Source organism: Cygnus atratus, chromosome 9 (genome assembly GCF_013377495.2).
Source record: "Cygnus atratus isolate AKBS03 ecotype Queensland, Australia chromosome 9, CAtr_DNAZoo_HiC_assembly, whole genome shotgun sequence".
Taxonomy (NCBI): Eukaryota; Metazoa; Chordata; class Aves; order Anseriformes; family Anatidae; genus Cygnus; species Cygnus atratus.
The window spans coordinates 26,242,745-26,264,316 of record NC_066370.1 but is presented as its reverse complement, the minus strand read 5'-3'; the positions used below and the strand labels follow the sequence as shown (position 1 = coordinate 26,264,316).

General features: G+C 48.1%; 2 protein-coding genes across 2 annotated transcripts; both read right to left on the bottom strand.

Annotated features, from left to right (window-relative positions):
* Positions 1–451: 451 nt before the first annotated feature.
* MINDY4B (MINDY family member 4B) lies at positions 452–8,634 on the bottom strand. The gene is made up of 12 exons (XM_035566517.1): positions 8,519–8,634; positions 8,251–8,278; positions 7,072–7,218; positions 6,183–6,302; positions 5,090–5,181; positions 4,319–4,484; positions 3,817–3,882; positions 3,217–3,287; positions 2,276–2,348; positions 1,897–2,001; positions 1,281–1,461; positions 452–594 (listed from the first exon to the last, which is right to left on the bottom strand). Exons 1-12 carry the CDS (start codon positions 8,632–8,634, stop codon positions 452–454), a joined length of 1,308 nt encoding a protein of 435 aa, XP_035422410.1.
* Positions 8,635–13,187: 4,553 nt separating this feature from the next.
* CLRN1 (clarin 1) lies at positions 13,188–20,023 on the bottom strand. Its single transcript, XM_035566531.1, has 3 exons — positions 19,771–20,023; positions 13,952–14,131; positions 13,188–13,453 (listed from the first exon to the last, which is right to left on the bottom strand). The coding sequence occupies exons 1-3, from the start codon at positions 20,021–20,023 to the stop codon at positions 13,188–13,190; spliced, it is 699 nt and encodes a 232-aa protein (XP_035422424.1).
* Between the last annotated feature and the right edge of the window lie 1,549 nt (positions 20,024–21,572).

The following is a 21,572-nucleotide window of genomic DNA, read 5'->3' as shown; positions in this document are numbered from 1 at the left end:
AGTCACAGCTGGGAGAGCTGGGAGAAAATCTTTCTTGTTGCAACCAGATAAACTAGTTACCTACACTGGATTAAATAAATTTGATGCACACAGTATTGTCAACACTCAATATTGTTTTCGTTTTCACTGTGTTCAGCACATTCACAGCACTTCCTTTTTTTTTTTTTTTTTTTTAACATCTCCGTCTGGAAGGAAATCATGTTGCCATGCTCTTTTCTTTCCTCTGCCAACTTTAGTGAGAAGCAGACTGCATCCCACCACCCAAAAATCGTGTGCAAGGAGGTGTCATTGCCAGTGATTGCTCACCACTGGTGCAGGCTTTCAGAGCAGGTGTGATGCCCCGCTCAGCAGGGCGTCCGCTCGGCGTCCGCGCGTGGTTTTGCTGGTGGCAGCACCCTTTCCCCTTCAGACCGCAGTGCTCTGTGGCAGGAGGGGGAGACGCTGGCATGCCTCAGAAGAAGGGATCCGTCCCGTTCCAGCTGACAGCCGCACCTGGCCACCTGGTCCTGATTGCCATCTCTAGAGACGGAGACCTCTTCCCTGGGCTGCTTGTGTCTGCACAGCGGCCCTCTTCCCAGTGATGGGAGTGAGTGTCTGGAAAGGAAATGCAGTTAAAAAACACCTAACCCACTGGGTCATCCGCCCCCCCCCCGAAAAAAAAAAAAAAACAACACAAAAAAACCAAACAAATTTTTTAAAAAAGGTTAAAAACAAAAGAGCTGAGCTGCTGCAGGTGGGCTGCCCACCTGGTGGGGGGGGGAGCCTGTGGAAGCACTGCCCTGCAGCATGTTTGCAGGTTGCAGTTCTGCACAGGTGCACGCAGCCTTCTCTGCGGCCATGCTGCGTACTGTGACAGTGAATCTCGCTTCACCCCTTTTTCCTGCAGGCTCAGCCTTCAGTGTGATGTTTTTCACGTTTTTTGTTTTTAAATGCCATAGTGAAAGGAGAGCTGAAGGGCTGGGTGTTCAGGAAGTGGAGGTGACTGCGCAGTGCTTGGGGAGCACGGAACGCCCTTCCTGAGTGCGCCGCTCGGAGCTGCGAGGAGCAACCCACACTGCCCGGGGCGTGTGAGGCTTCAGGGGCGCCTGGCAGCACCTTGCTCTTGGGCAGGGAAACGCAAACACGTGCTGTATGCATATGTCTGTACCAGTGCACGTACACTGCTCCGTTGGGTTGTGTATGTAAGCAGATACACGCAGCACTATGCATACACAGCTCCATGCACGCCTGTATGTGACACCTGCAGCTCGGTGCCCCCTGGGGTTAGGCTGAGTGCTCACCTACTGTGAGGTGGGCTGTTCTCGTCTGCCCTCGCTGCCCGTTGTAGAAGTACAGATGAAAAACATGCTCCATCTTCCAGTCGGACAAGAGCAGCCTGTTGGTGCTGAAGAGGACGCTGTGCATCCCGTTGATGCTGCACAGCCAGATAGGAAATTTAGGGGTTTTCAGCACGCTTCCAACCTAGAGGTGGAACAGGCAGTTCAGGTCTGCTTTCACTGTCAGCAGGTGCTCAGCATCGTCAGAGCTCCCTGGGAGCTCAGTTACACTGCTCTAGGTATGGATTGCCTTGCAGCGCTGCTGCCTGCTCATCCTCATTGCCACGCAGGATGAGCAGGAGCCAAGGCAGCCCTTGTTGCCCAGCTGCAGGCCCCCTGAGCTGGCCGGGGTTTGGGAATGGGAGCGGGTTTGGGGATGGGAGTAGATTGGGGATGGGAGTGGGTTTTGGGGATGGGAGCAGGGTTTGGGGATGGGAGCAGGTTTGGGGATGGGTGCGGCTTCAGGGGTGGCTGCAGGGTTTGGGGATGGGAATGGGATTGGGGATGGGAGCAGGGTTTGTGGATGGGAGCAGGGTTTGGAGATGGGAGTGGTTTTGGGGATGGGGTGCACAGGGCTCACCGGGGACAGGCGGTGCCCGGCTTCCCCCCGGCTCCAGCGCAGGAAGCCCACCTCGCAGCGGCGGCCGGGGCACGCGCTGCCCGCCAGGACGACCTGGAGCAGTGGCTGCAGGAGAGGGCCGCGGTCAGGCTGGAGCAGCGCGAGGGGAGGCGCTGGGAGCCTGGCCCCGGGCCCTGGCCCCGCACAGCGCGGGGCGGCCGCGGGACCCCTGCCTGCCCAACAGCCTTCCAATGGCACCGCCGGCAGGTCACGGGTAACGTCTACAGCAAATGTTGCCTTACGATTATTTTAGGTGATTAACAGGTGGGGGTGTTTTCGAAAATCAAACATAGGAGGAATAACAATGATAAAAACACTTGGAAAGTTAGGCTGACCTTACCTGTGTGCAGATGACATTTCCACAACTGAATTCTAACAGATGAGCTGTCATGCCACCTAAATCTTTTTGGACCCTGTGCAACCAGACACAAAATATCGCCAATATCACAAAATATCACAAAATATGTAATGTCCAGGTCAGTGACTGGAGCTTTATACATCATGTCTGACTAATAAGGAAAACAGAAAGAAATTTCACAGAGTCATTTATTTTTCTTTTTTTGAGCACAGCAGTAGTGTCCTACTACAGGAATTTTACGTTCCTCCTGAGCTCTCGCATTTCAGGCCTATTTCTGTTAAAATTCAAAGCGAGGGTCGGATTCAAACCTTCTGCAGAATGGAACAGAGATTTCAGTCAGTGCCTCAGTTACACCCAAGTTTAACCTGAATATAACTATTTGAAGTAGCACTGCAATTTTTTTGCTAAATAGCCAACAGTGTCACATTAGTATGAATCGCTGGTGCACCTATGCCTCTGTATCTCTCTATAGCATCTTTACACAAATGCAATTACATTGGTTGTAGAAAGACTGTATCAGCTTCCTTTGCTAATAAAGTTATGCTGATGTATTTTTCTGTGTTTAAATAAACTTTTTGTGATTTTCGTGTTTAAGTTTAATCAGCTGTAACTATGATTATGGCTACTGGTAGAATAACTCCTGATTTGGTACAGTGCATTGTTCTTCCTGTGTGTGCAGCCAGGCACATTGCCTCTATGCTGCTCCCTCCTGCCTGCTCCTGGACGTGTAGGCACAAGAAGGACACACATTAACGTACAATATCAGCCTCTTTTTCCTCAAAACTCAGCCAGTAGCTCTACATTCCTCTGACTGTTGCTTCTCCTCATTAGTCTAAGAGTGGGCATTTAACTAAAATAAGAAAAAGACTATTTCATAAAATGTAACTAAACTAGAAGAAAATTATTAAAAAAATGAAACATACCTTTCCAGTGTCCTAGAGAAAAGTAAACTGTATAAAAACAGGATCAGTCCCTTACTTCCTTCGCTTTTGAACTGGAAAAAGAAAAAAGTAATCACAGGGAAGGAAGTATGGCACATATGTGATGCTTAATTAAAACAATTCCTCTGCTTAAATCAACCCTAGATAAATATAATGAGCCAAATGAATATGGTATTAATGTGGGGAGGCTTTGGCTTTGCTACTAATTCTGTTGAACAGGACCAAGCGAAAAAAAAAAAAAAGTCCATTTCTTGACTAACCTATTTTTGTACGTGTTTTTCTGTTTTTTTTTTTTTTTTTTTTTTTTTTTCTAAAGGTGCAAGAAACTAATTTGAATAACGTACAAAATGTTACCCTGTTTACCTAGCATCTGTGGTGAGGTTCCAGTGACTGCAGTGGCAGTGGGATTGTTTCCCATAGTAAAAAAAAAAAACAAAAACAGAACTCCCTAAACAACTGGGGCTAACAGCCTGGCTATCCTGCTGAAGGCCCTGCTATTGAGCTCTGCAAGGTCCACTTCTGCGTGAGAGATCAGGTGCAAGCAAAAAATAACTCAGAATAAAGCAAGTATTCCATACGTACACAATTTATATGGTCGAAGATAAATTTCTGAGCTGCTGCTTTCTCAAAAAAGTTAAACAGCTGAATCTGTAGGGCAAAAGCATAAGGTGAGAAACCAAAAAAGAGACATTATGTCAAGAAGCAGAGCTTTTTAATTCAGTGTTTCCTTCAGACGAATGAAAGACTAACACAAGAAACTACTCTGACCACTCCTCAACTGTGGAGTTCAGGTTTTTGCAAATAGTCAAAGGAAGGGCTTTAAGTCAACTTTTTTTTTTTTTTTTTGTTCCAGAAAAAAAGTCAGTCTTTAATGAAAAAGAATTACAGCCCCTGGATTCACCTAAAGCCTTCATGAGGTGACAGAAACATCTTCCAAGCTCCAGCTGGGATGTGGGACCTGTGTGCTTATAATTTGTGATGCGTCGCAAGTTAGGGAACAGGTTTATGAGATTTTTTTCTTCTGAAATCTTCAGGCCAAATATCTTAAAAAAAAATTGTTTACAGAACGTGTTTTCATACTCACCCGTTCAGTGAAGTTGTCTGCTTTGTAGTCTGCGGTAGGGACGAAGTGGGAGGCTGCTGAGATAAGGCAGACGATGGCTTCCTGACCTTCTCCTGCTGCCCAGAGGCTGTCTGCCAGGGCTGCAGCCAGGGCCTCTCCTTGCTCCTTTTGGCTTATTTTGCACAATCTGCAGAGCAGGGCAGAGCAGGACAGAGCAGAGTGCGGCAGGCAGCTGGGGGCAGTGGCAGCAGGGGGTCTGTGTCCCCATTGCTCCATGTCCCCTTCAGGTGCCTGCTGGCTGTGTGCCTGTCCTCGAGGATGCGGAGAGTCCCCACACCCTCAGGTTGGAGTGGTCCCGCTCACAGCCAAGCCCCCAGAGGCCCTGTCCTGCCTGAATATCCTGAGTCAGGCCCACACTGCCCTAAGGAGCAGACCTGTAAAGGCAGGAGGGCATTCAGGAAGGGAGCCGAGCCTGCAGCTGTGCCCATTGCCCCCGGCGTTTCCAGCAGCACAGGGACCGTCCGAGTGCTGCAGGGTGCCCAGCTGCGACCACAGCACCGGAGGTTGTGCCGAGGAAACAAGCACCATTGCTGCAGCAGCAAAGGTTTGGTGGGAAAATCCTTGCCTGGGAGCCAGGTACAGCGTTCCGGCAGGGTGCAAGTCCCCGTCTGTAGCTGCAGCCCTGAAGTTAGTTCTCACCTGGTAAAACTTGGAGGCAGGTGCTAGTTGTATTAGTTCTAATAATGCAAGGAAACAGTTTTTGTATTTCCCCAGGAAGGCTCATCTGCTTACCTTTCCAGGTGAGTATATTCTGTGTTTCTTACGAAGAGCAGATATTTAATGATGTTCCCTTGTACAGCCATCAGAACGGCTCTCGTTCCCCCCTAGAAACAGAAAGCAAACACTTGCCAGTGCTAATGAGCCCAAACAAGCTGAGCCGTGCAGGTCTTCTGGAAATTGCAGCATTCTGACCGTCTGAGCCATCCTGCTGCCAGCATCAAGGGGAGTAGTGTTTCTTTTCTCCCTGGTAATTCAGGATGGCTGCTGACTTCTGAGATAAATAGAAACGTAAGTTGAAAAAGATGTTATGTGCCTAAAAATAAGAAGTCTCTATGCAAGAAGAGCCCGTGGTGGCCCTGTTACTGTGTTCATGCAGGGAGGATGCCTGTGTGCATCCTGGCGAGGCGGGGGTCCCAGCCCCAGAGAAGGGGCCAGGGTCAGCACCATGGGCTCTGCCTCCTCTCCTCCGCCTCGTGGCAAAGGGACCAGGGGCTGGCAGGAGCACGGCTCCAGCTGACGGGGGGCCGCATGCAGGGCCCTGCCTGCTGCCGAAGGCAGATCTGCCTTCTTCACTGCACTCAAGTGTTCTTGGACCTCAGGGAGCCTCACCTGCCCTTGTGAAAAGCATTTTAACCTCCTGGCAGGTCAACAGTATTTGCAATTTTAAGTGTGTATCTTGGTCTGCTGCTTCTTTGGGGGGCAGTATTATGATGGCAAATAAGGAAGAATACAACCACCCTATTTTAGTAAGATAAAATGCAGATAAATTCACCTATTTCATTTCCAGGTGGGGCAGTAAGTAGTGGCTGACTATTGCCCCAAATAAATGGGCGAGTACACCTGTACGTGCCCACCCTCAGCAACCCTCTGCTTGTCCCTGGATGCATTTAGTGCTGCGGTATTTTGAGACTGTGCCTGCAGCACGCTGCTGGATCAGAATAGCTGTTCCACTGAAATCTGCTCCAGTATTTCCACCATGTGTCACCAGAGCAGGTGCAGGAGGGGTGTGTGCAGGTCTGCAGGTATACGGGTGCACGCATGCGCACCTCTGGCTGCCACATCCCGTGGGCTGACCCGAGGCGAAGCCGCAGCACTGGAGTGTTACCTTGTCTGCCTCCAGAGCGTAGGCCAGGTCAGAGTGTGGCTCGCGAAACCTGAAGTGCGCTTGTGCCCAGTCACGGCTGAAGACACGGGACGCGTCTCCGAACAGCACCTTCCGCAGCCCCTGCGGATGGAGAGGTGCCGGGTGCAGCTCCTGCAGGATCTGCAGCCTCAGAGCAAAAACACTAGGCACACATCCCTGAACACGCAAGTTGTTTGCCCTGATCCACGTGATTTGTGAGTGGGGGCTCGGGTGGAATCCCGTGAAGCTGACCCTAAGGGCAGTTCTGTGCCCACATCTCTTCAGGATGGGACCTTTTTCGGAGGTGTGCTCAGCCCGGCAGCCCTCTCCAGGCTTTTCAAGCTGTTGAGCTTTTTATTATGTTTGTGTCACAGTGACAGGTGATGGGTTTTGTATTGGAGGTCACAGGTGGCAAGGTTGGCACTGGGGACCCCTCTGCCTTCCCCCTGCAGAAAACCCGCCGAGCTTTTGGTAAAGCCCCTTGGTAAAAGCCCAGGGACAGCCAGCACCAAGCACTGATGCTCTGGAGACCAGCCATGTGGGCAAGCAGAAAAACATCCTACTGCTCTCCTGAATTTCTGCCTTCTGTTCTGAGGCTATTCCCTAGGAACACACCAAGAAGCAGGGACATTGTGTGCCTTGCCATTGGACCTATTGTCTAACGTGAAGTATAGTATGTTGGTTTTGAGGTTGTGTTACAGCCGTGTTCTTTAAAAGTCCCATAAATAAGTAACTACGATGATGTGCTTCTGTAACCGATAGCCGCAGGCTGCAGCTCTCAGCCCGGCGAGACCAGCTCTGGAGGAGGCTCCCGGGCCCTGTGTCAGGGGGACGAAGGCCGGCCCGCGCCCGGCTCAGCAGCCCTGCTCACCGTCGCCATGCCCAGCGAGAGGGGCTGGCCGCCCCGCCTGGGGGAGGCCGGGGGAGGCCGGGGCACCGCGGGTGGGCAGCGAGGCTGTGGGGTCCCTCCGGCACCACCTGGTCCGTGCCCTCCGTCTGTCCTGCAGCCCGGGCGTCCCTGGAGGAAGGGAGAGAGGGGCAGGTGTTCGGAGACGGCTGGCTCCTGGCGCGCTCCCAGGGTTTCCAGCCCCCAGCACAAGCACAAATGATGGCACATGGGGCTGAGGGGCAGCAGCAGGACTGCCCACGGTGCCTGGTGGCAGCAGCTTCGTCCCCTCACCCCGCCAGTCCCCACACTACCCGTGCCCCGTGTGCTCACCCCCTGCTCGCCTCCTTCCCCGCCACCGCCGCAGCGCGCTGCTTTCGGCTCTGCCGTCCACCACATTCCACTGCTGGCTGTGGGGATGGGCCCTGCGCAGCCAGGTTTTCCTTTACAGCCCCCTTCAACACTAACAGGCTAACAGCAACTGGGGATATTTCTGCTTAAATCAGGCCTGGGTAAACACGGTCAATTTTTAGTTACAAATTGTTTGTTTTAAAGGTGCGTGATATTTACTCTCAAATATCAATTTTATGCTCCTAAGTTGTTATGCTATGTATAAACTGATGAGGGTGTGAGGCTTAGATATATTTCTGTTAGATAGATAAATGTGCATTTGTATATTTCACTTCCAACTAACTTTAACTAATTGTTAAAAATAACTCCCACACAAGCAAATGATTATAGTGTAGAAGAAGAATGTTGTGGTTGTCCGAATTTCAGAAAATAAGCTTCAGTGCTTGTCAACCTAAGGATGGAATAGGTTCTCCGAATACTTGTATTTTATGTTCGTCACTCATTATCTTTTTTTTTTTTCTTCCCTGTCTTCTAAAATTGACCATTGACCATGAAAACTGTTATGTTTAGACAGAAAGGTCAATTTATGTTGAAATACTTTGCTATTTTGATTCAGATCCGGAAAACATCCCTTTAAATACCTGAAGAAAATGCATGTTTCTTAGAAAAGGAGCACAAGAAATAAGTCTCTATAAAGGCTGTTTGTTGTAGTGCACACTCAGATGAGTAATTTCTTCAATAGGATAACGTGGCAAAACAGTTGCAAAAACTGGTAGACAAGTACAAAATGTTATCTTTTAGAGAAATGCTTACCTGATGAGTAGTAGTACTGATTTCCAAACTGAAAAATAAAATATAAATCAAAAAATAAAATAGAGGCATTGTTAATGCATTAAGAAACAGGAGACTAGCTGGAGAAGAACTCCAGAAGAGAAGAGGAGGAAAAGCTGTTGCACTCGCGTTACTAAGCACCTGAAGACCTTTTCTGCATTCGCATAAGTCTTGTGATGAAATATAACTTAATGTTACAAAAAGTCTGGAATTTAAAATATGTGATAATGAAGGGGGACAAAAACCTTACCCACGGAAATGAAAGATTTCTCTCCATTTGTTTAGATCTGAAATTTTGTTGCAGATCTCATCCAGCGCTGCCTGCGCCCTGGGGTGCCCAGGGTGCCCGGCTCCCTGCTCGCCCATCAGAGCTGTGGCCCCAGGCTCACCGTCACCTCCCGCTGCCACATCGTGATTAAACTTTCATTAGTGCTGGTCACGGTCTGTTTTCCTGCTCACTGCTGAGCGGCACTGGTGCTTCATCCGAGACGCTGCTGGCTGCAGCTGGGTGCCCGCGGGAGCACAGTGGGGGGACGCAGCGGCGCCCAGCTGGGCTGCGAGGGCTGGGGCCGTGGTGTGGAGCAGGGCACGACACGGCTCTGCAGGCACCACGCAGCCACCGGCTCACGGGGAGCCCAGCTGGGGACGGGCGAGCTGCAGGAAGGGGGATGTTGGTCGGTGCCTGCCGGCTTGCCAGAAGGCTTGTGTTCCCAGGGACAGGGGTCAGCGGCTCTGCCTGATGAAGCTGTGGGAAACTCACTGGTTTCATGCTGCTGCGGTCAGGGAAATTTCATTAGTTTCCTTGTGTTTCGGTTTTTGGTAACCTGGAGACCAGGGCTATCCCTCTGAATTTTGGTGGAAAAACATGAGGCTGAGCTCATGTGAACGAGCTGAGGGGAGCGCGGGGGAAGCCGCTGGAGGAGCGCGGGCAGCAGAGCCCCGCTGGCAGCATCGTGGGGCTGGCGCGGGCCTGACCGAGGGGAGCTGCTGGGTTCTGGCCCCCGACTGGCTCCAACTTCACTGTGTTCTCTGCAGGATCATCCGAAATAACTTGGATTGCGGCTTGGTTTGTTAACGCTGAAGCTATCCAGGCCAGCTGCGCATGAGGTGCCCACCAAATGCTGGAGAATTTCCTTCTGGCAGCTGCCTCCGCCTCGGCCCCAGGGGAATCCCACACCCACAGCAGCGGGGCTCTAGGTTCGGCCCCACCGGCTTCTCTGTGGTGCAGGACGTGCTGCGAGATGCTGGAGGAGCAGCTGCACGCTTCCATTAACTTCTTCTATCGCACGGTTCCAGCTCCACAACTGCTGGGGGCAGAAGGACCCCAGCGGGGGCAGCAGCACACCCCCTCCCCCCATGGCAATGCTGCCCGCAGGGACCATGGGGCCTCAGCACCCCGCCAGGGCACCAGCCGCCCCTGCAGGGGTCCCCTCTGGCATCTCTCCCACTGCACCAACACCTTCATTGCTCCACGCCCCAGCATCTGCAGACGCGTGTAATTTCCTGGCTGTGCTCTTTAGAAAAGTTTCTGCAAGTAGGTTTCAGTTTGGATATGCTGCCGGCGCCACAGCACAGAAGCTGACTGCATTTACTGTTTAAGCGGGTGCTGCTTGGCGTAGTACCTTCAACAACAAAAAAAGTAAAAGTGGATCTGTTTCAAAAGAGTCTGCCAGCAGAGGCACCGGTGCGGCCCCGGCTCCCCTCACAGCCGTGCACTGAAGCGCGGGGTCACCAGGCGCGGAGCACCTGTGTCTGCAGCACCTCCGGGCCGGCATTGCTGGGTCGGCGGTATAAGCCTGATACACACCCTGTGTAACATGTATTGCACATGCTTGTGTTTATATGTATGCTCACTGCATGCCCACACACACAGACACACATGCGTACTATTTTTTTTTTATTGTGATAGAAAAAAATCTGAATTTTCAAGAACCTTCAAAACATATTTACATATTTCTCCTAACTGTATATATGTATTTTTTAATTGTGAAACCTAGTAGTCTCGAAATGATGCAGAGCAAAACTTTAGTTGATGCTCATGGATTAAAAGTGATCCACAGTACTTGCTGGTGTTGATCCAGGAGCATGAGCTGAGCATCTCATGCTCACTGCAACTGTTGCTTTCAGCTGGTCCAATGTAAATATTGTCGAGATTTTATTTTGCTAGTAAGAAGTTATTACGTTTGCCTTGGGAAATGGACAAGCATGGCTTTAACAGCTGGCCTCATACTTGAGAGTGGGCTGGGAGGGGATGGGGTGGGATGGAGAGGAGCTCTCTGTGAAGGGGCTCCCCAGAAGCAGGGCCCCTCTCCTCTGCACAGCAAACATGGCGAGAAGGTTGATCTTCTGCATTGAGGCAGGTCTGCGCAGTTCTTTGCCTTACAAATACAGGCTTGCTCCTTCTTCAGAACTGGCGAAGGTCATAGGGCAGACACGGCGCTGAAGGCAGCCAGTACCTCTCACCTCTGAGCTACTGGCCACCAGCGGGGCAGCAGAGCTGAAAGCAGATAGGTTTCATAAAACACCAGGAACGAGGACGAAACTTTACTTCTCATTACTTGCTCTATGGTAAGTAATACAATGAAATGTAATGCAAACTATGTGTTAGAAGATACATTAATATTAATTAACAAGAAGACACGTTAACTCAGAAGAAAATTATGAAAAAAATATTGGTGGTCATGGAAACTTGCAGTAGTGCTTACACATTGTTAGAAACTAGGCGTATATGATACAGCTTGGGAGGCAGGGTTGTTCTGTACAAGGCTCGGTGGAGCGGGAACGTAGATGACACACCTTTTACAAAAATAACCAGCAGTCAGCATGGTTGTTCTGCCATTCATAGTAGAAGTATAAAAACTGGCCTAAATGTCAGCAAGGTCATCTTGTAAGATGCTGCAGCTTGAGGCACAAGGCTGTCAGAGATGCAAGGTGACTCCAGGGGTGATGAGTGGGATTGCTCATTGCTTGCAGCTGCACCCGAAGGGGGCAGCAACTTCCGCAGATAAATGGGCAGCTGGTGCAGCCCATGCTCCCCTAGGGCACCTTCTCTGCTGTTAGCTTGGAAGAGCAGTTCTGTGCTATGCAAGGAGAGCCTCATCCCCATGGAGGTGGTGTTTCCTGAGGTGAAGCTCTTTTGACCTGCCTGTAAGTAATTGGACTGACGTAGCTGTAGCTGGGGTGAGTGGCCTGGTTGCTTTACCTGACCTGCAAAGGTTCAGGGACACAGGGACCGATGTGTTCATCCCCTCTGGCTTCCTGTATGTCTTGAGTTGGAGAGCCTCAGGTGTTTCCTCGTCAGCCTCTGCTGAGCTGCAGCGTGCTGTGTGAGTGTGTCCGATGCATCTTTCCATTGCTGCTGTTTGCTAAGAACTTTGACTTTTATTTGTACTGCTTGTTGAGAGAGCACTAATTGGCTGTTTTCTTGGCAGAGCTCTTCGTAATTGTGACAATGAGGCTTTGGGTGGATGTAGCACAGTACAAAAGGTGCCTGGTTTGGAGTTACATTGCTGTGCTCCTGGCTCTCTTTGCCTTGCTGTGTTGCAGAGTGGCTGTTCAGCAGTACTTGGTCAGGCTTCCTCCCTCATGTAAGCAGGAGGGAGTACTCTGCATTTCCTCTACATCTTACATTTCTGTCCTGATTTTTGGCTAGGATAGAGTCAATTTTCCTCCTAGTAGCTGGTAGGGTGCTGTGTTTGGGATTTAGGATTAGAATAATGTTGATATCACACTGATGTTTTAATTGCTGCGGAGCAGTGCTTACACGAAGCCAAGGACTTTTCAGCTTCTCACTCTGTCCTGCCAGCGGGCAGGCTGGGGGTGCAGCAGGAGCTGGGGGGGACAGGCCCAGGACAGCCGACCCAAAATGGCTAAAGGCGTATTCCGTACCATGTGGCATCATGCTGCCCAATTAATATGGGGGGGCTGGCTGGGGTGCTGCTCGGGGATGGGATGGGCATTGGTCAGTGGGTGGTGAGCAACTGCATTGTCCATCACTTGCTTTGTGCGCATTGTTATTAATTTTCTGTCCTAATAATCTGTCTTTATCTCAACCCATAAACTTTTTACTTTTTTCTGATTCTCTCCACAATCCTGAGGGGAGGGAGGGGCGGTGAGCAAATGTCTGTGTGATGCTGAGCTGCTGGCTGGGTTAAAAAACAGCGGTTTGCTTGTGTAGGCCTTTAACCAATTAACCAAAGGCATGTCATACCTGCAGCTGCAGTGATTGCACTGGGGAATTCAGGGTCAAAGAATTATAGTTTGGGCTTTTAAAATTAAAAACTCAAGAGAAGTCTATGGACAGGAATAATGGCACTGCCACATGTGACACAAGCTTTAAGTGTTAGTGGTGGGTTCAGGTGCTTGGGTTTTGTCTATGAGCCCTTGCCATAGCCATGTCTTCCCCTCTAGTGGGGTTTCTGGGGCAGTGCCTGCTGCCTGAGGCACAAAGCCAGAGGGCTTTCTCCTCTTGGCCCTGCTGCTCTTTCCCCTTGTGGTCTGCTGCCCTGATGTTGTGATGGTTGCATCGTGGCTCTTACAACAGGTAAAGGTGAAGACTGTGCTGCTGGTGATAGCAAACTCTTACATGGTTGACTACTTATTTTACTATCTAGATTCAGTTCAATGTTATTGATTAATTTTGTTCATACCACCTAATTCTAAAATAAGTTCCTGGAGGAAGGAAAAGTAGATATCTTGATAAGGTTTTACTCCAAGAAAGAAAAAGTATTTTGATTTAGATACCACCAAATAGCATGTTATCTTTTGTTTACTGTATATGTCACATTGACATTTATCTAAAACCTTCTCTTGTTTTTAATTTCTTTAGAGCTAATCATTTAAAAGTTAGTATGCTTGGTGGTTGTTGAAGATAGCAGCGATAAACCTCTTTGCTTTAAATGTTCATAAACTATGTAAATCTAATACATCAGGTCGACTGCTCCAGTGGTTGTCCCTGAATCCTTTGACTTTGAAAAAGGAAATTCAAATCCAGCAAAGCGGATCAAGAGGGCGTTCATGAAGTGCACCAAGGAGCAGCCTAGGATGATCCAGAAGGAATCTGCAAACTGTTCGCTGTGAGTCTTAAATGTAAAACTTCCCTCTTTAAAATTAGCAATTTTTTCTGAAAGGTGGTGGATCTTCACCTCTGAGGAGAAGAGAATCAGGATGAGACAACCGCAGGAACCTGAAAGAGCACGAGAGATGCTCACCACATCAGAAACCCTGGCAGCAAGGCTGTATTACATCCATCACAATGGAATGCTGTATTGATGGTGTCATTATGGCCATCATGACTTAATTTTTACTGGGAGCTTATTTCTAGACCCCAACCCCAGGCTGTGTGTCACGAGCAGACCTCCCCACTTGTCTCCCTGTGCCGGGGGCTCACTGCCCACTGGCTGTGCTGGGGTCCCCATGTTCCTGACAGGGGACAGGGCAGCCTGCCCAATCTCTCTGCTACCTGCTGGCCTGTCCCACCACCCACTGCCATGGGGAACTTCAGCGTTTTGTCTCCTGACTCCAATTTGGAGGAAAGCCAGGTGTCAGTACAGCAAAATTATCCACCTCTCTTCTAGATTGTCACTTTAGAGTCAATGCATCTGTAGTCCTTAATAGTCACCTGTGGTGATAAATCAGCCAAAAAAGAATATCCCAAATTCAGGTAATGTGGAATGGTACTTACATGCAATGAAGGTCCAGAGGTACAACCCTACAGGGCCATGCAGGGTTTCGTAGGGGCTGCCGAAAGCGTTGTACATGAAGAAGCCTGTTCCCACCAGGGCAAAGATGATCAGCACCATGCAGAAGAGAATGACACTCACATGGATACTTGCAGGGATAATTTTGAGCAGATCTGGAAAAACTAAAAATTATAAGCAATAACAAATAATAAAAATATAAGCAATTTGTTGCTAATTTGTGCAAATTATTTAAGCTGTGCTTTTCCAAATGCAGCAGATCTAGTCTCAAGTCTCTCAGAGGCTTGGCCAAAGATTTGTCTTTCGGGGAGGTGGACAGCAAATCCAGAAATAAACTCCCTGCATTTATGCTCATGCAGTCTTACTGAGGGGTAAATTATATTTCCTTAGCTCATTCACTGACTGGAATGTCAGTTATATTTATTGCTTTGCCCAGACCTTTATTAGCATCCAAACTTAGTTACAATTGATGTGAGTGTCACTTCTGTGTTTGATCTTGTCTGGAGTGATCAGCAATTCATACAAAACATGTCTCTCGGACTGGATTGTTCTGGCCAGTGCAGTTTGTTTTCCAGAATACACACACAGAGAGGATGAGATGAGACATTGCTTACTGCGATGCAGGACAAGAAGCACCTTGCTGAGCGCTGTCACTCTCACAGGTGTGCTCTGAGTTGTGCCCGGAGCACCAGGGGGGCCAGGACAAGGCCAGGCTCTGCTGGTGTCCTGCTGGTGCAAGCCTGGTGTGGGAGTGACAAAGCCCCCAAGGAATGCAGTGGTCCTAACCCTATGCGAGATGATTGTTCGGTGGGTGTGTGGTAGGTTCTGCTGTGCCTTGGATATTCACTGGGTCTGGAATGCCATGTGCTATCTGTGTGTCTGAAGTGTAGAAATGTGAGGGTTTGGCTGCTTTGTCTGCTAGGAAAGCAAAGAACTGCTCCCAGCTGTAATGTTGGTTTCTATTACATCTGAAAGCAGTGATTCCATCTCTTTGACTTGCACAAATATTCACTGCTGTTTTGTTAAGCTTACACATGAAGAATTTTGGCTAAATGCTTTTTTTAACTGAAAATCTTAAGCTATAAATATGTTAATTTAAAGGTCCACATTTAACAATGAAAAAGAAAACATTAGTAAACCTGTGGTACTGACATACAGGTGAACTGCAGTGTGATCTGTTTCTGGGTGACATTAAAAGCTGCAAGAATGAATGATATCTGGGGAAGGTAATATGTGTGGATGTTTACAGTATGGAAATACTGGAAACTCCCTGTGAAAATCCATTAACAATACCAAAGATTTGATTTGACACCTAAAAGGATAGGAGGTTTCCTATCACTTGATGTTTTTCTGTTTTTATTTTTTTATTAAAGGGTATATTTCTGTACTTACCTTAATCTCTTAAAGTTGTATCTTATTTCACTATTTTAAAATAGAAGGTCATTCATAAAGGTTATATCATAGGAGTACGTGCCACAAACTCCAAATGAAATTTTGAAAGATGTAGTGTTTTGTGTGATCAAAGTTTTCTCCCCTGTATTTCCACAGGTGAAAGACTTGAGGGATGTTTTTTTTTCTGGAAGCATATGGCCAAAAAGAGAAGATGAATTAATGAGAAGTGGAGAAGTCCTACACTAAGACAGTAGGATACCAAGATAAAACAAGGTGTCAAATATTGAAGCGTGTGGCTATGAAACCCAGTGCTGCTCAGGTCTGTGCTGGTTCTCCTGCTGGCTGGCAAGATGCTGCTGCTTTTGCATCAGAGCTTTGCTCTGCAGGGTCAAGAGAAAAAACATTGTTGGTTATGTGTGAGCACTGCCTGTTAGGCAGTTCCTGTGATCTGCTTGCTCTATGCTATATAATTGTTTCCAAAGCCTGTGTTAGCACTGGTTGCACTTGCTGCTATGATGCTTGCCTCAGCAGCCCACCCTCGGGAGCCCATGCAGCACAAGGAGACCCTCACAGTGGGAAACGGCAGCCATGCTGTGTGTGATTTGGCATTTACAGTTAATTACTGCTGCCTGATCTAACAGGCTGTGCTGAGGTTCAGCCATGTAATGGCCTGTGTGACCATCATAGGCCAAATGTTAGGAATCATTTAAAATATTTTTTTCATGCAGTTCTTTAGCTATTATTTCAAAGTGTGATCCTGCTTGGCTGGGGCATGGGATAGTTGATCAGCCTTGGTATAAGGGTAATCTGTAATCACTCATGTTTTTTAGTGACAATGGATATTTCAGAAGTAATCATCAAACACACTTAGCTGCTGCTGATCCACAGGGGCATGATTAAAGCAGGGTAATAACACCTTGGAGCTGCCTCGCTGCAGCTGCAATGTGCTGGGAGGAATAAGCCTCATGTAAATTAACCTACCTTGCAAAATGTTTACCAGCAAACATTTTGTAGCCTGCAATGCAGTAAATACAGAGAAGCAGGTAATGTGTTGTCAAGCCAATTTATCGCCTGACTGAACAAAAGGGAAATTAATGGCACAAATGTTGGTGCATTGCTCCCGAAGCTGTGTTGACTGCCACTTTGTGCTGCTAATATCTGCTGAGAGCAGAGAGGGGCACTGTGGGGCCTGTGGTGCGTGCACAGCCCTGTGAGCATGCTGCAGTGTGGTGCTCGCCCTCGGCTGTCCTGTTACCGACTGGGCAGGTTTGCCTGGTGTGGAGGGAGAATCTCCATGCGTGGAAGGCAGCTGCTGCTGACGGCTGTGTATTGTCCAGCTGTTGCTGATGGCTAAATTGCTTATATCATCCTAGTAAAATGAAGCGGGTTTTGGAAACTAGACCTTGTGTCTGTTGGACTGCAAAATACTCCAAAAAGTTACAAATGCTATGTATTTACAAGTGTAAGGAACAGCTGTACTGCTAGTATGCTATAAAGTAAAATTTTACACTTGTACTATTCAAAATAGCCAGCAAAAGGCTGAGGAGTCCTTGCTTGTGCAGAATTTGTGCAAGGAATAGCAAGGGATAGCGTTATTTCATGCAACACTACCTAATCCTTTGGGAGAACATGAAGAACTTATATAATAGTACAGATTTTTGTTTATTTTAAGCAAGTATGCTACTGCATTGTGCTGAATCTTTCCCTTGGCACCTGCATTTATAGTTTTTGTCATTAAAATTTTATAAGTGACATATTGGGAAAAATTAATTCCAGTAACAATGTTGTCTTGAAAGAAAAACATTCCTTGACTGTAATGAATGAAATAGTGTTTTGGTATGCATGTCAGTGACCTTCAGAAAATGAACTGCTGACCTAGAAACAGATGAGAATCAGCAAGAGTAAATGAGGCAGAAGGCTTTCCCCAGCCTAACAGGGCTTGCTGGCAGAGCGAATTCATTTTACAATTAAGAGATACAGTGGTCAGAGGGGAGCGTTTAATGGGAACAAACATAGAACTAAATCATTTAGCCTGTTTTCCATGTCTTTTCTTCTTAGACATGCTAAAGTGCACTTCAGTGCATTAAATGACAGACGTGTATATTGTACATGGTGGTTCTGCTTTCTGGGACGCTCACAGGGAGCTTTGGCTCAGGCTGAATGGGTTTCCTATAGCCTCAGGGAGTGTGAACCGGCCTCTCTGTCTGGTCTCTAAAGTGAATGCTTTTGGTAGACGCATACTTCGCTAAGCCACCCAACCATTGTTTTCTAAGTATTAATCCTATTAAAATAACTGTTGCATTTGCTTTTTAGTCTAAGTAAAAGATCTGAAAACAATTTGTGAAGAGGACATCAATGCTTGCCATCGGTTGTCAGTGAAAGCAGGGGGGTGAAGCCGGGACCTGCTGCTGGGCTCATGGACGGAGCTGTTCAGGCTGTGACTGGGCAACGGTTTGGGTGCACGCGCTGCCAGAGATGGCCTTGCAGCATTACCTCTTCAGCATGTGCTACATAAAGGATTCCAGGGCAGATAAACAGCCTACAATGTGCTTGTAACATTGAGTGGGACTTACTGAAGTATTTCACTATTAATGCTTGACTTGCACAAAAGGAAATTAAAAGGTAAAATAATGCCCTTAGGCAGACTGGGCAGGCTGTTTTGGGTCTGCTGAGGCTCTTAGGTTCCACTCAGACCTGCTCATGCTGTTGCCCTGGGTGATGATCTGCTGTTGGTGGTGGGCTGGGCCACCAGGCACCTGCTCTCTCTAGGGGGGGGGATGCTGCCCTACCACAGGTGTACCACAGCTCCTCTTCATGCCTGAGATCCCCCACAGGCCAGAGATTAAATCCAGCATTAGGTTCAGATTCTGAGAACAGGCATTAAAGCACCTGCTTCAAACCTCATTTCTCCATGTGAAAAAAAAAAAGACATTTACTGATGTTGAGTGAATTACTCTTCCATTCTTTTCTTTACGGAATTCCCGAAAGCTTTGAATGCCTAATGTCTGTTTTCAGAGAAACTATTGGTAGAATCACCCTAGCAGTACATTAACATATTCTAGCCGTAACGCGATGAACTTAAGAAAGCAGAAGTGTACAGACAGGAGCTTGAGCAAGGCAAGGAAATGGTCTCAAGGTCTGGGAGTCTCAGCAGCTGATAAGCAGCTGATAAGGAGCAGAAGCCAGCTGCCTGCCTCTGGCTTAGGGTGGCTTTCGCTGCAGGATGGGGTGCCCAGGTGGCCACTCAGCAGCACCAGGGCCAGGCCCCTGCCTGAGGCAGGCGAGAGCCCCATGGTCCTGTCAGCGCTGGCCAGGGGCCCCAGCAGGTCTCGGCCACAGGGCTGGCAACTGCTCATGGGAAGGGACAGCTCGACCCACGGTAGGAAATGAGTTCCTTGGGGCTTTGTGGACTGCTCTGAAAACTTTCTGCAGCCTATACCTGCAGGGCAGCGCAGCTTTCTTCATAGCCACAGCGTGCAGCAGTACCGAGAGCTTCCAGCTAGCTAAATAGATTAGCAATGGAATTTAATTAGAGAAGGTAAGTCTTCATATTGTACTAAAGAGTCTAGTCTACTGCTTTGAAAAAAATATTATGTAGTAGACCATTTACGATGCCTAATCTGGTAACCTTACTTTGCCTTAGATGACTCATGTAAGCAATTTGCCAGTGCTGCTCTAGCAGGTTGCTTCCAAATTTTGTTTTGTAATAATTTCAGGTGGCATACAGTATGTATAAGAAATGACTGTTTATCATCTGTTTAGTGTTGTTACATGCAAAATGTCTTCGCTTGATCACTTCATTGATCTTCTTATCCTTGAAGATGAACGGGTTATGAATATTACATGTAAAGCAAAACCACTGCTAACAGTCTTCCATAAGATTTTGAATGTTGGTTACTAAGTTCAATTTGCAGATCAATTGTCTGAATGTCAGCTAGTATCAACCAGATATTTTTCCAATTAATACAGCAAATTACTAATTTCTGTCTGCTTTGTTTCTCAGCAGCAGCAAAATGCTTCCATACCCCTATTTCTTTCATGAGATTCCTGCTAGTTTATTTTTCTTTCATGACAGAGTAGAGGATGTAATGTTGACATGCGCAGGAAGATGATAGAGATTAATTGACAAACAATATATGCATTTACTTTTAAAAAAAATATCTTTTGAAATGTAGATATCTGTGTAATTAAAACACAAACTGCTGAAAACATTAGTATGGCTTTGCTAGTATCAGAAAAGAGTAATTTAAACCTGAAGATTGAAATGCTGTAAGGGTAGCATTAGGCTTTAGAAAATTTCATGCCTGTTAAGGTCTGCGTACAAACAAGGGGGTATCAGGGCAGTTATCTCCTGGTTCCCTTAGCAGTGAGCAGCACAGTGCTAAATAATTCAAGCGCCTTTCTTACTCACATGCAAACTGAAAAGGTCTCCCCCCGAGCCCGCACTGTCTCACTCGCTCGCCATAGAAAAGCCCGTACTGGATTTCCCCGATAAACTTCTCCAGCTCCTGCCCGGTGGCGTTGACGAGCAGGGCTCCGGTCTGGCAGAGGATCGTTCCTCTAATCCACAGCTGAGTGCCGATGGCTGCTGCAGTCCCCAGGGCACAAGCGAAGCTGAACACCCCAGCTAGGCAAAAGATGACTTTCTTCTGCTGGGCTGGCATGGTGGCACGCGAAGTCCTTGGGGTGATGCAGCCTCAGCCAGGCAGTGAGGAGCTCTCCATTGCCCTGGCGGGCAGGCGCTGGGTGCCCAGCCCAGCCACACCCGTGCTGGCAGCCCCCTCCTCAGAGCCCCCTCCTCAGGGGCTTTGGCAGTGAGGCACCACAGGGCGCTGCCCTGTGAGGTGCTGGGGATGTCTGTGTTTTCCTTTTCCCCTTCTGTCTGCTGTATAATTCCAGCTTGCACGCTCCAGCCTGGAAAAAAGCAGTTTGCAGAGTGTTTCAGTGCATCCTGTGTCACTTGATAATGGTTTAAGATGACAGAAGGAACCTCTGTAATTCAAGGAGTGCTCTGTTCCTCCTTTGTCTGGCTGACCTGAGGATTTCAGGACTGGGCTTGGCTGCTTGTCTGGTTATCCCCCATCCAAAAGTAAAGTTTTTAGAGGGCTTTATTTTTCCAGGAATTGTTCTAGAGCCAGCAGTGTTGAGCTGCTCTCTCTCCCATTATGGGTGCTCCTAATGCAGCGGGGAGGCAGTGTGTGGTGGCTGGGCAGCTCTCCCTGCGACACCCACTTGTTTCCAGGCACTTGTTCTGCCCTGGCATGGTGCTGTCTGCTGGATCTGCTCCTGCCCTGGCTGCTGTGTGCAGCAGGATGCTTTGGCAAACTCTTCCACCTGGTTTTCCAGGCTGTGCAGGTGGGGTGCCCATGGCTGGGTCCCTGCTGCTGCTCCTGGGGCTGCCCTGGCATGCTGCCTCACCGGGGCATCACCTGGGGTCAGCCGTGTGGCCGGCAGCATCGATTTACTGGCTGCTAGCAGTTTCTAGAAAACACAAGGGTTTTTCTCTATTTTCCAATCCAATTCAGCTAAGTGCTTTGTTATCTGGATGCATGTCTGTGGAGGGAATACTCTTCAGATGTTTTAAGAGTATCATATCAATTAAGCTTAAAAGTGACTAAGTCTGCTTTAACTACATATGTTTTTAGACAAGCTTAGAATTAAAATGAAGCAAGGCTGGGTACAGACGTGGCTTTTTCTAAGCTAAAGCTTAAATAAAACTGCCTCATGCATGATCATGACATGTAACCAAAAGATGGCACTGTCACTGGAATCTGGCCCCTCCGAGCTTGCACAGTGCATGATGTTGAGCAGTAGGTTTGGAAATATGATTATTTTTAAAGATGATTTTGAACACTTACGCAGAATGCATTTATTCACTGAAGAAGTGTAGCATTTCAGCATAACTATCACCACATGGTAGCAGTGAAAGCAAGACTTGAATGTATGCATGTACATGCAACAGCCTTCTTCCCACCTTCTTCCCTTCCTAGGGCTTTGCCCCAGGCAGTGGCAGGTGGCGTAAGGGCAGCAGGGGAGTGGGCTGGAGAGAACTTTGTGCACAGACAAGCTGGAAACCGAACTTGAGAGTGGTTCTGGAATTTGCTTTGGAGCAACTTGTCACAGGAATGTTCATTATCAGCTATGGATTCTTACAGACTTGTTCAAAAACCCTTTGATATGTATCTTGGTAGACAGTACAAATCACTTTCCACA